Source organism: Sarcophilus harrisii, chromosome 2 (assembly GCF_902635505.1).
Source record: "Sarcophilus harrisii chromosome 2, mSarHar1.11, whole genome shotgun sequence".
Taxonomy (NCBI): domain Eukaryota; kingdom Metazoa; phylum Chordata; class Mammalia; order Dasyuromorphia; family Dasyuridae; genus Sarcophilus; species Sarcophilus harrisii.
In genome coordinates this window covers 525,584,499-525,598,664 of record NC_045427.1, presented here as the reverse complement: position 1 = coordinate 525,598,664, position 14,166 = coordinate 525,584,499, and the positions used below count along the sequence as shown (strand labels likewise).

The 14,166-nt window shown below is 38.6% G+C and overlaps 2 protein-coding genes across 4 annotated transcripts in view; both read right to left on the bottom strand.

The window, feature by feature from the left end:
• Positions 1 to 14,166, bottom strand: part of RORA (RAR related orphan receptor A) — an 854,973-nt gene that overhangs the window by 403,931 nt on the left and 436,876 nt on the right. The window lies entirely within an intron of this gene.
• LOC116421065 (cytochrome c-type heme lyase-like) lies at positions 9,884 to 11,521 on the bottom strand. The gene is made up of 2 exons (XM_031949461.1): positions 10,363 to 11,521; positions 9,884 to 10,310 (listed from the first exon to the last, which is right to left on the bottom strand). Exons 1-2 carry the CDS (start codon positions 11,163 to 11,165, stop codon positions 10,211 to 10,213), a joined length of 903 nt encoding a protein of 300 aa, XP_031805321.1. The 5' UTR covers positions 11,166 to 11,521; the 3' UTR covers positions 9,884 to 10,210.

The window sequence follows — 14,166 nt, the reverse complement described above, 5'->3', positions numbered from 1 at the left end:
ATAAGGGGAAATGCGATTCAGTTGGGATCATGAATTGGTGCAAATAAATTACCTCTATTACCAACCATCCCTCTTTATATTTGAAGCTTGAATTTGACTGTGATTTTCTTTCTCATCCTTCAGTATCTTTGCTGTCTTTATTCATTGGTACAGTTTCAACCAGAGGCAAGAAATGTCAGAAATTTCACCAGATAGTTCTTTCTTTTGAGATTTAAAATCTTATCCCCTGTCTCCAAAGTGAAGTGCTTTAAAGAGTTCAGAAAGTAAAATGCTTTAAATATATGCAGTTCTTGTTATCCAGGGATCTTGAAATGTTTCACGTATATGCCAGGTGACCAAACTTTTCCTCATATGTACACTAAGTACAGAGTTAATAAATCATGGTTCTTTTAGTTTGTTCTATCTGACTGAAGGGAAAGAGTCACAAGTGAAATCCTATTATAATGGCTAAGTGGCTAAGTGGAAAGAACTTTTTTTTTTTTTAAGATTGGAAGTCTTGAATTCAGGTCCCATCTCTGATACCCACTGGTGATGAGATATTGGGCAAGTCACCCAACCTCTATCTTAGTGCTCTTGGCAATTCACTAAGACTATAAATAGCAGAAAGATGCTACCTGCATTAGTGGAAGAATTGTCCTAATTAGGAGCTTCCTTATGCCACTGAAATCAAAGGTCTGGTTCCCATCCTTAAAATAAACTCTAAAGGACAATCTAGATTCCTTTGTTGTATTTACATTTTTTATACTGTATAAGTGGACCATGAGCCAGTACTTCAACAACTGCAGCCTAGTTTTTTTTTTTTTGTTTTTTTTTGTGTGTGTGTGTAAAACTGGGTGGGTGGGTGGGTGACAAGATGATTCAATTTAGTTCAGTTCAATCAACAATTATCATCATCATCATCATCATCATTATTATTATTTTTGCTGAGGCAATTGGGGTTAAGTGACTTGCCCAGGTCAACCAACAATTATTAAGATGAACTTTATTAAGGGTACTGTATAAAGACCTATATACTAAGTGGTGGGGAGGCAAATATAGAAAAACAATATTGTTTCTGCCCTCAAAAGTCAATTATTTCATAAGATATCTATTTATCTATCCATATATTTATCTATAGTAATTGTCAGAATATGTTAAGTGGAAAGTAATTTTCTAAATTGAATATTCTAAGTCTTCATTCTTTTGTTGTCGTTGCTGTTGTTATTGTTACACAGAGATTACTGTAATCAAATCTGACCTGCACTGCTTTACCCAAAGTGACTAAGATTTTGTCTATGGAAAAGATGTCGTTACCACCCACTCGTGGGCTCAGAGAAGGCAGGAAGCTGGCTAAAGAGTCACAACTCTCATTCTGAGCTTCAGGATCTGTAGCCACAAAAGCAACAAAAAGCAGAAAAAAAAAAAAAAAAACCCAACAAAAAACCTGCATATTCTCATAGCTCAGATGAGCTCTGGGATCCAGTACCACCTGGCTTCTCTGGAGGGGCAGGCTTCTCATTGATTGAGGGGGGTGCTCCAGTTGTGATATGGAACTGCAAAGTCTATGATCCATCACTGTGCTTAAGTCATTTTGCCTACTTTACACACACACACACAGGCTTGTATCTTTCTTACCCACAGGAGCCAGCCCATCCTTATTCTGAGCCTAATCCCATGCTTACACCTCTCAATTAAGAAAAATGCTTTGAATTAAAGCCAAGCCTTTAATACTTCTGAGAATGGCCTCCCCCCAAACAGCTTAAATACAAAAGAACATTCACTGGTGTCAGGATTTGCTCATCAGCAGCTAAGGCTGATTTCTTGTCCCTGCATTTCCCACCACTGTCATAAACTGCCAATGTCTGTTTCATGTTTAAGGCCTAGACCAGTTCCATTGAAGACTAGCACTTGCTCAAGAAAAACAGTAGAGAAAAAATTCTATTGTGGCTCTTTGGTCGGGGCCCCAGGGAAGTGCCTTTGTTTTTCGCCTTTTTACCCAGAGTACCTTCAGGATTAATAAAGCTTTGTTGAATGGCATCGATGTCCCAGAGCTTCTGGGACTACTATCAGTGATACTCTGAGACAGCCTCCTGTTTTCCTTTTAGCTTCTGCCCTGTCCACTTAACTCCTATAGATTTCCTGGTCCCTAACTACTTGCCTTGTAAGGGCTTTGGCTTGTATTTACCTGGATCCCAATGCCCCATGTCCTCAAACCTTGTACCTGGGGTTCTAATATCTGCTGTTTAGATGAGCTCCTAGGATTCTAAGAAAGGAATTCTTAACCTGGTAATCCCCAAGGTAATCTTCCTGTTAGGGGTACTGGGTAATCAATTTAAAGGCAGTAGTGAATCTGAATGAGGAAAAAAAATACATCTTTTTTTTTTCTACTAACTTCTAAGTGAAATTTATCATTTTATTCAATTATGAATTCTTTTAAAACAAATTCCATTATGAATTCTTTTAAAAAGATATTCAAAAAAGAAGGGATTCATAAGTTTGACTGGACAGCTAAAGGGGTTCACAACATCCCTTCACACACATGTTAGGAATCCCTGTTCCAGAACTATTGACTTCAGAGGGAGTCTGATCTGATCACTGGCTTACTGGTCCGCCCTGCCTGTCCTTTTCCTTCTAGCCCCATCTCTGGCTGTTCACCTTGCTTCAGCTCTGCCCTGATCACTGGCTTATGACTAAGCTTAGTCTTGGATGCAGAATACTGACTCAGTCTCTCAAGCCTTTGTGTGCACAACAGGCGGTAGTCTGGGCTCCTGGCACTACCTCCTGGTTAGTTAGTTAGCTCACTGAAGGCATGGGCTTGTGTTTTCATTCTGGTTATGGCTGCCCAAAGCCAAATGTCTGGGAGAAAACGGAAGAATTCAGTCAATCCTCCAGCTGTTTCTGAACATCCAGATGTCTGGCACCAGCAAGACTGAGCCTCTAGATGAGAGAACTTTGCAGTTTCTCTTTGGGGGGTTTGGCATTGTGCAGAGCCAGCCTCCGTGCCCTCTGTGGGGCCGAACAGATGCATGCTGTCTAAGCAGAGTGACAGCAGATCACACAGCAGTGATGACTCGCATCAGACAGTGGCTACAGACTGTGTGCAGCCCAGCTCTGCCATGGTGTCTCAGTGCAATTGCAAAACTGACATTAAATGTCTTCTGTTTTACAGCCAGTTTTCCTCAAAGGAAAATGTTTTTTCTAGGTAAAAAAAGAAACTAAGGGAGAAGAGAGGAAAGGAGGAAGGAGAAAGAGAAAGATAAAAAAGGAAGGAAAGAAAAAAGAAGGAAGGAAGGAAGAAAGAAGGAAAGAAGAAAGAAGAAAGGAAGAAGGAAGGAAAAAGGAAGGAGGAAGGGAGAAAAGAGAAATAGGGAGGGAGGAACAGTGAAAAAAGAAAGAAGGGGCAAAAAAGGAAGAAAGGCAAGAAGAAGTAAGAAGGAAGGAACAATGAAAAAAGAAGAAAAAAGATAAGATAAGGGAAAGGATAAAGAAGAAAAGAAAGAAGAATGGAACGAAAAAAGGAGGGAGGAAAGAAGGAAGAAAAGAAAAAGAAAGAACAAGGGAAGGAGGAAAGAAAGAAAGAAGAGAGAGAGAAAAGGGAATTAGTGAGGGAGGAACAGCGAAAAGAGATGAAAGAGAGGTAAAGAGAAAGAAGAAAGGCAGGAAGAAAAAAAAGGAACAAAAGAAAAACAGAAGAAAGGAAGAAAAAATGGGACAATAAGGGAAAAGAGAGAAAGAAAGAGAATGGAAGAAAAGAACAGAAGTAACAACAAGGAAGGGAGAAGAAAAAAGTATAATTGACCTTCTTATAAGTGAATTATGACAACACTAGCACATCAACTTCATGCATGAGAGATGCAAAAGAGAATGATACCACATTTAAGCTCCAAAAAAACTCCTTTGTTTTTAAGTTAAAAAAAAACACCTTTGTTTTTTCTTTTTCTTTAGTTTTCTGCAATAGCAAACAATTCTCAAGAATTATATTTTAAACTAGAAACACACCAAAAAATGGTCAATGTTTTTCTGATGGTAGCTCAATGCAGCCAGACACATTATCTTTTTCTGTCAGGAGAGCTTTCTGTCTTCCATTCGATCATCTTTGTTTTACATCTGCTTGGTATATAGTTCCCTCCCTCATTACCCCCAGCAAGGTAGCAGGATGGTCGCAAAGTCCAGTTAAACATACTGTATAAAGCAGAATATAATTCCCTTTAGAGCATGGACTCAGTCTTTTTTTGTGTATTTGTCATAATGTTATGCCCAGATGTTCAATAAATAATCCTTGTTTGTTTGACTAAGCCAGTTTTGAAAGACAAAGGCAGGGACAGGGATATATCGAGAAAGGAAGGTGCTACAAAAACCCAGAAGATGCCAATAAGATTTTAATAAAAAGAGAAAGAAAAGAAGAGGAAAAAACAAAGGTTACCTATTATGTTCATTATAAATAGAGCCACACAAATCAGAACTGGTCAATATGGCTCAAACATCAGTTTACCAGATATATCCCAACTCAATCAGATGCAAAGTTTGCTTGTCTAAATCCACTGTGAAGCATATGGATACAAAATCTGTTAACCTGTAGGTAGTGTTAGGATGATGGCCTGCCTAGAATAATATAATAGCTCACATGTTTTTATAAAGGCTTACAAAAAACATTTTCCCATAGACAATCCTGAGAGGAAGAAAATACGAATATTATTATAGATTATATGTTTTGTATTTTAGATGCTATCATATATTATTACTTCTTTTAGAGAAACTGAGGCTCCAAGAGCTAATGAAATTTGTTTGTGGTCACCTAGAGAAGATTCAAAGCAAGGTTCAGGGCTCTTTTGATTTCTGCCACGTTGCCTTTTCCTTGGGATGTCGATAAAGGTTATTACTTTGTCATGGGATATAGATCGAGTAAGAGGAAAATCCCTGATGGATGTATCTGTGTAGATTTGCTACTATTGTTCCTAACCTGCAAATTCTTTTTATTGCATTATTCTGCCTCCATTTCTTTGTCTAAGCTGTGCCTTCTGCCTGGAATATACTCCCTCCTCACATCAGCTTTTTAGAAACCCTAATTTCTTTCAAAAGCTATCTCCCGATTCCTTACTTCTGGAGTCTCTCTATTTCAACTGTCTTGTATTTTATGTTGTATGTATTTTATATGTGTTTATAGTATGTATATATTTTTGCATGTATGTGTTGTACTCATTTCTTCCTCCTCCCCTCAATGCTCCTTATTTTTTTTATACACATATATAAAAATGTATACACACACACACACACACACACACATTCCCCAGGGATTATTTCTTTTATTTCACTGTATACTATATACTACTGCACACTGTGTACCACACATAGTAAGTGCTTGATAAATACTGATTGATTAATGGATGCAATCACTTCCACACTTGCAGATTACTCCCACCCACACTAATTACAAAGACCTCACCTATATGGCCCTGCTGATTCTTTGTAATGCCTTGGGAATTAGTGGCTCTAAGCTTTTTCCAAGCATTGAACATTTTAATTCTTGCTTTACTAAATCCTTTATTCTACACTCATGCTCAAGAGACTCATTCCTACCCCTTCAAAGTGGTGAGACCCCAGCTTCTGTCACACTGGTGGAAGTCCATAGAAGAAGATGGAAATAGTTCTTGTTTTCATAGCCATGTGGATACAGAATAGATAAAGAAAAAAAAATTGACCCTTTGAGGAGCTGAGGATATGAAAAGAGCACTGAACTATCAGATAGTTAGGCAGAGAAATAGATAGACCTGGAGTTAAAAATATCTGAGTTGAAATCCTAGCTGAGACACATAATAGCTCTGTGACCTCAGCTTCCTTATCTAGAAAATGGGGATAGTAAAGCCATCTGCTTTCCTGGATTGTTGTGAAAATCAATGAGAATACTTGTAAAATACTTAATACTTCTATTATTATTATTTTCATTATCAGGAGACAGGAGTCTAGTCCCTCCTGTGCCATGAACTAACTAAGTGGTCATAGGTAAATTATTTTTCATCATGAAGACAATCATCTTACAAGTTTGCTTCTCTCTCTGAATTTCTATAATGATATAACGGTTATTTGGTCAGAATCGAGGAGAGATGTCTGAATAAGATGAGCCATTCCTATTGAAGTTTGAGGAAGAAAAAATAAATATCCTTGCTCCTTATTGCCTAGGGCTTCATTATTTGTCAAGTCCTGTTCTGCTTGAGTGGATGGTGGAGTTGAGGTCACATGCTCCCAAAAAAGGTGGGAAGACAGCATGGTGCAAGGGTCAAGGTGCTGGACCTGGAGCCAAGAAGTTGTGGTCGCAGTGGTTTTAGTCACGTCTGGCTTGTTGTGACTCTATTTGGGGTCTCCTTGGCAAAGATGCTTGAGTGGTTTGCCATTTCCTTCATCAGCTCATTTTACAGGAAACTGAGGCAAACAGAGTTAGGGGACTTGCCCAGAGTTACAGTCAGTAAGTGTTCAATCCTGGATTTGAATTCAGGTTCTCTTGATTCCAAAGCCATCATTCTGTCCACTGTACCACCTACCTGCCCTCAGAGTCAGGACACTTGGGTTCAAATCTCCCTGGGATTCCTACTGATTCGCCTCACTTTCTGTTTCTCAGTTTTTTCATCTCCAAAATAGGAGGGTGGTGGTGATGTACTCAAAGGCTCAAAGTTCTCCCCCAGCTCTAAACCTGTGATCCTGTGATAAGGCTCGGTGAGAGGATGATCTGACAGAGGTGATGTGGTGACTGAGTTGTAAGCCCGAGCAGCTTCTTTCTGCCAAGTGGATGGTTTTTCGAAAGTTGTTGCCCTAAAGAACAACTCCGAAAGCAAAGAGATAGTGATCTCTCATACCTCACAGGAGAAAAGATAGCACAACCACCCTCTTCCTCGACAACAACAACGTACGGAAACCAGAGCAGTCTGAACATTGAAAGCAAATTTCAAGTCCTCACTGCCAGCACTTTTCTGTGGAGATCATGGGGGAAAATGTTTTTTGTTTTTTTTTTTTTTTGTTTCTCCACCCAGCTCACCTAATACTGATTGTGCTTTAAGAAAGCATAATTTGCCCATGATTCCTTTCCTTGGAAACTCCAAGCATCCAGTGGAAACCTCTTAATTCACCTGGGGACGGTGTGAGCGCATATGTATATGTGACTAATGGGACCATGGAGGGTGTTAACAAAATGGCTTCCTGGAGCACCTTCAGTTCCGAAACACCGAAGAACCCAGGGGGAAATTAATTCAACAATGCTAAAAAGAAATTTAAAAAAATTGTAAAGGGGAAATCATAGGCCGGACAGCCTTTCCTCGGGTACCACCAAGTGGCAGGGGTGGGACACACTGCTTTTTGTCACTCTTAAGCTCCAGCCGGGGAGCACCCAGGAGCTGAACGGATGTTTTTTTTGGCTTGGTTTTGTTTTTGTTTTTTTGGCAGGGTGGGAGGAGGCAGGCACTGGTTTTGCACCACAAACACAAGGCAGGCAGCACTGAATATTGAAAAATATAGAGGTTTCTTCCATTAAATAACAAGAAGAAAAATAGGCTGGGTTTTCTTGTTTTCTCTAGGAAGGAGCGCTGGAGAGGCAATAAACAGGCATATAGTAACAAGGACACAGGACTTGAAGTCAGGAAGATCTGCATTTAGGTGCTACCTTATATACTTACTAGTTGTGCGACTGTGGGTAATTTCCTTTTGCCTTAGTTTCCTTAATTGTAAAATGATAGAGTTGGACTCATTGGTCTCCAAGGTCCTTTCTATCTCTAAATCTTTGATTCTATGAAAACTAAGAAAGGAATTAAAAAGTTGAAGAGAAGCGAAACATTCTTGGAAAAGCTATTTCCAGAATATATTTCTGTTTCCATTCTTTTTGCCAATGTGGTTCGTCTCCCTCTTACTAAATACATTTTCTTCTCTTTCTGATATTGTCATCATTCATAAGCAAATGGATAACCTTGAGATGGGGTAAGGATGGTTTGGAGATGATCTGGTATTTTTCTCTCCTCTCTGGAGTACCTTCTGACATCTTCATGTCTGCTATTGAGATATCCTTCCCCAAGTCATTGGAAAGTTGGAGTTATCATTAATTCTCTCCTTTCCCTTCTTTCCCTCTCTCTGCCCTGTTCAGTTAGATACCAAATCCTGTTGATCCATTTTTTGTAAAAATTTCTTACATTGGGCTGGTAATTTATTTTCTATTACAATCACTATCACCCCGATTTAGACTAGAATATGGTTCAGTTGTTTTAGTTTTGTCTCCATGACCCCCTTTGAGATTTTCTTGGCAAAGACACTGGAGTGATTTGCCATTTCCTTCTTTAGCTCACCTTACACATAAGGAAACTGAAGCAAACAGTTGCCCAGGACTTGTCCAGGATCACACAACTAGTAAGTGTCTGAGGCTGGATTTGAACTCAAGAATTGGAGTTTTTCTGAGATCAGCCCTGTAATCACTGTACCACCTGCCTGCCCCAGACTATAAGAATACCCTCCTAAAAGGTTTTCTTTACTCCCATTTCTCCCCCTATCTACCATTCCTAAAGCTATCAAATTGTCATTCCTCACATGTCATTCCTAACATTAACCAGAGTCATTCTCTTCTCCATCTTCAGATGAATGCTACTGTGTACATGGTGAAGTTCATAAATCCTGTCATTCAGGTCTTTACCTAGTTTAGTTCCAAATTACTTTTGGTCATAGTTTCATAAAATTAGAACTAAAGGTCATTTAGTCCAACTCTCTGATTTGATAAAGGTGACTTGGTCAAAATCACACAGGAAGTGAATAGCAGAGCTGGGATTCTTCCAGATATAATGCTTATTTCCCTGTATTTTTTCTAACCTTTGCTTCTATTATTTTTTTCTTTGTCTCTTTTTGCTTTCCCTTTGCTTAAGCCATTTGGAGCACTTAATATTCCCCTAACCTTGCTTTTCATGCTGCTGACCTCCTAATTTTGAATGTTCTCTCTCTCTCTCTCTCTATTCTACCTCATTTTCTACATCCTAGACAACAGCAATCTTCTCATGGAAGAAAAAGAGTCATGTAATTCCCAGGTCATACTTATTCTGCCTACACTTTAATATGAGGAATTGTCTTTTTGGGGACGCTACTTCCATATACTTCTCAAGTCTACAGACACTATATATATATATATTTTTTTTTTTTGAACCTCCAGGTATATAAACCTGGTGCCAGGAAGTTTCTGGTTCACTGTTTATTAAGATATAAAAATAAGAAAATTTTTTGAATGAAAGAAAACACAGAGCTCTACTACTATAAAAATGGGGCATTGTTTGACCTCCCCAGCTTAGTGTTCATCAGAAATCAGAGAGAACAAGGTGACAGTGATCATTGACCACTACAGCTTTTGTTTGTGAGAAAGGAAAACATGGTTTTTGATGGTAACTGAGATCAGCTACATTACTGGAGAATTCAGGTTGGAAAACTACAAACCTAGTTAAAGTGCTTTGTAAACCTTACTGTACTAACGTCCACGATTGTTATTGTTGATAAGATTCTGGATACCAAAGTCTAGATTACAAGGGATAAAATGCAAAAGAGAAAGGGCTTTTGAAGTACATGCATGGAAATAGAAGAAAGAAAAGGAAAACATGGAATCTTAGAGAGAGATTGTATGCATCTATGTAAAATAGTTTAGATAGACACAATTCTCAAAAATCAAAGATGATATTTCCTATCCAGCTCTTGAGAGAGGTGATGGACAAAAAATGCAAAATGAAACAGACATTTTTGGTCATGGACAATGAAAGAATTTACTTTACTTAACTATATATATTTCTTATTAGAGTTTGCTCCTCTCCTTTTTTGGTTGTTTAATTGTTAGGGATTTCTGGAAGGGAGAGAAAATAAATACTTATTAACTACAAAAAATGATAAAATCAATTTTATAAAAAAGAAAAAAGTAAAATGGGGAATGGATGATCTTACTAGCTTTCTTTCTACGAATGAATGAATGACTGATAGGCTACTTTGCCTTAGAGATGAGCACACTACAAGGTGCTTGGGTATGTAGCTACTCTGCCCATTTTATTTTATTTTTTAAATTGAGAAAATAGTTTAATGTGTCTCTTTAAAGGAAATAACAGTTTTCTTTTTTGAAATAAAATGAAACAATGGTTATGAAGTCCAGCGCCACCATGCCACTTTCATTCTGTCCCAAACAGCTGTAAGAGAATCAAAAGCAGGACGGACGTCCAAGATGGTAAACTGATAGTCCTTATTTTACTTCTCCACCATCATAATAATCAATAACATATCTAACTTCTGTTCCACAACGATTAACAATCCAGTCATGTCTGTCAAAAGGTAATTCATATCTTTTCTATGATATTAAGGTTTCAAAAGAGAATTCAAGTAATACTTCCTATCCCCATCCATGAGCGAATTCTGGCTCTTGGTGAATAGTCCTTAGCTTTACCTCCAAATCGGATCAGTGTTGGCCCACATGGACACTCAGTGGCATGAAGAGCTTCCCACTTCAAAATCTCCTTCCAAGCCTGTTCATTATTCTGATTGTGAATCTTAATAATATTATACATATCTTTCTGACTAATGTCATCATCTTTCCACTTCCATCCTTTTCTTAACATGGCATTCCAAAACATCTGTTCAGAAGGGTAAACCCACTTTTTATCTGAATCTGCCCTAGGAATTGATGATTCTTCCCTAACAGTTGACAATGCAAATGGCTGACCAGGTGCTGGAGTCTGATTAGGCGGCGGCATCATGTTTGAAGGATCTATATTATCTTTATTTTGATAGGCAGCTGATGATACAGGACATTCCACATATTCATATGCTCGATCTTGATGTGCAGGTACTGAATTCGATTGACTTTCACAAGTTTTGTCAGATGAATTTATATTTAATGGACAACCTGTTTCTTTTTTTTGGTGCATCGGGCATCCTGAAGGTGGAGAACCGGCTTCATGCTCTGAAGCAGGGGAGACCTGCACCTCCACAGCAGGAGTGGATGTGGACGTACCCATAGTCTGAATCAACTTTTGAAAAACAATTCTACATCTGTCCGGGCCTAGTGGGCCGCAGGAGCTGGAGCCCAATGTCCTTGTTGACCCCGAGCCCGCTCCCGTGCGCGCTCTTCCCTTCTCCTGATTTTCCCTGTACTCTGCCCATTTTAACAAGACCAGGAAAGTACCTTCCTGCTTCAACATTACTAGGTCCAATCAAGAATAGACCCTGAGTGATTAGTCATTCCATACCCAAGGATGTCTTTACAAAAATTCTGACTTTCTCAGTCATCTCTTTGCCTTGCTAGCAGTTGCCAAAGGGGCACTCTTGTAGGGTCACCAGCTATTACACTTTTTTTCCTTGATAAATACAAGAAAACAACCACTGTCACTCTGTGAAGCAATTGTGATTTGTAGAGAGAAGCTGCTCAAAGACCACACTGACTTTAAACAAGTTAGAGAGGCAATTTCAGGTGATGTGGTAGAGCAGGGATCTCAAGGTCGGCTCAGTCCAAACACTTTCTTTCATGGACAAAGAAGCTGCTTCCCAGAAAAAAAAATATATATACAAAAACAACAACAACAACAACAACAACAACAACAACAACAACAACAAACAAACCCTTTCACAATCACACATCTGGCTATATTTGCAGGGAACAAAGAGTTGGAAGGGATCTTAGAGACCAGCTAGTTAAACCACTTCCTTTTAACCTAAAAGGAAACTGAGGTTTAGAGAGGTGAATTGACTATTCCACAGTCACACAACTATTTATCTGGAATATAACTCCTGATTCACTGTTCTAAAACCCTTTAGTGCTGCACTGGCCACAAATAATTAAATCAATAATAATTCTTGTTAAGTTTATTGATAGGGAAGAAACCATTTTGTTTTCCCAAAAGAAAAGAATTCTTTTAGAAGCCTCACTTAACAACTTTCACTTTGACTCTGAGGCAAGCCAGGTGCTTAGAGGGTTAAAGGACTTGCTGAAGCCACATGCTGAGTCAGTGCCAGGCCTGGAATAGACACTCAGACAAAGTTTTGGCTGCTGTGGTGGAATGGAACACCCTGTGTTTGGTTTACTAGAATTCCCCCTCCCCTCCACCTCTCCGTATTCTGCTTGGGTCCCCAGTACACTTGGCTTCCCAAGTATCCAAAGAATGATGGGATCATATGATCACAGATTGAGACACGGAAGGGATTTTAGATTTCATTCTGAATTTACTTTTTTACAGATGAAGAAACTGAGGCAAAGACTGCTAAAGTGATTTGCATAGGGCCTGACAATTACTCTTGGAACTTGTCATTCTGACCCTGAGTACAGTGTTCTATTAACTACACTACTCAAATGCTAAAATTAAACTCTCTAGTACAGATCTAGTCTTGGAATTCAAATGGAGAGTTATTCTCCTGCTTCAGGAAAACCTCATCCAAGATTCAAAGCTGGAAATCAACAAACCTAAGTTCTTCATAAGCCAGAGTCCCCTGAAAGTGGTTTTTTTTTGTTTTTTTTTTTTTTTAGCATTGCTATTTTTGAGCTTTACAATCTTGGACAAGGCACTAATATTTGTTGGGCCTTGGTTTGTATCTGTAAAACGGGAGTAACAATAATTGACTAACCTACCTGAGGATTATTTTGAGTATAAAATGACATAAAATATTTAAAGTGTTTTGTTTTGTTGAGGCAATTGGGGTCAAGCGACTTGCCCAGGCTCATACAGCTAGGAAGTGTTGTGTCTGAGTTCAGATTTGAACTTGGGTCCTTCTGACTTCAGGGCTGGTGTATAGAGATACACTGCACTACCTAGATGCCCCTATTTAAAGTGTATTGGAATCCTAAGGATCTTATTTAATGTTAGCTATTATTATATTACTGAGCTTTTTTTTTAATTTTGAAATTTTTGTTTATTTCTATTTTTTTACAGTCAATTATTAATTGCCTATTATGTGCCAGGGACTAAGTATTAAGGTCATAAAAAAAGGCAAAAAAACTTCAGTCCTTGATCTCAAGGAACTCATAATCTAATGTGGAATAGAACACATAAACTAATATATACAAACAGAATAAATTATGGGTGGTTTCAGAGGGAAAATGCTAAGGTTAAGGAGGATTGAAAAAAGCTTCTTACAAAAGTGAAGAATTAAAAGAAGCCTGAAGGGAGAGAGGAGGAAGGAGAGAGTTCCAAGCATGGGGGACAACCAATGAAAATCTTTGGAGATAAGCAATGCGATGTCATATTAAAGCATCAAGAAGACAAGAGTCATTGGATCAAATAGATTTGAAAAAATACTATTTAAAAATAGAATTTGAAAAAGGTAGAATAAATCTGGAAAGGTAGGAAGGGACCAGCTTTAAAGACTAAAGAGATCATATTCTTAGGTCTAGAGGTAAAAGAGAGATTTTATTCAAGTTTATTAAATGGTGATAGGGTTAGACTTACCTTTAAGAAAGACCAATTTGACATTGAGAGAAGGATATATTAGAGTTGGGAAAACCTCAAGCTAGATAGACCAGCCAGCAGGCCATTGCCGTGGTCCAGGTATCAAGCGTGGGGGTCTGACAATTTGCCGAAAACTAAAAGGAAACATGAGAGATGGTACAATAGTAGAAGTGACAGTTGGGTTGAGTGCAAGAGAAAACAAAGTTGACAATGACACCTCTGTTGGGAGCCTGGATGCCTAGGGGATGGTGACAAAGCATCCCAGTAGAAGTAGAGATGTTAGGAAGAAGGTACCATTCAGAAGGAAAGAAAAATAAATTTAGTTTTGTACATGTTGAGTTTAAGAGGCCATTCACTCAACGTTGTCTAAAAGGCAGTCAGAGATGTAAGACGAGAGACTGAGAGAGAGAGAGGTAAGGGTTGGACAGGTAGATCAGAGGTTCATCTGCGTAGAAATGTTCATTGAAACCATGGGACTTTAGGAGATCACCAAGTGAAATGGTCTAGAAGGAGAAGAGAAGAGGGCCCAAAATAGCATCTTGCCTCTTTTCTCTAGGGGTCATCTCTTGCTACAAAGAATACAAAAGAAAGGGAGGGGGGGGGTAGCAAAAAACAGTTCCACAAAAGGAGCCAGTGCATCAACAAAATCTACCAATATAGTTAATGTTCCATACCCATAGTCCTTGTCTCTGCAAGCAAGGAAGGAAGGTGTTAGCTTCCATTTTAGCTGAAAAATAAAGAGTACCATTTTACAAATAGCTGT

Bases quoted from the DNA above. Each gene is read 5' to 3' on its own strand.
- LOC116421065 (XM_031949461.1), bottom strand. From the start codon at position 11,165: ATGTTGAAGCAGGAAGGTACTTTCCTGGTCTTGTTAAAATGGGCAGAG. The intron at 10,311-10,362 runs GATAGGAAGTAT...ATCATAGAAAAG, and splicing joins AGAATTCGCTCATGGATGGG to ATATGAATTACCTTTTGACA.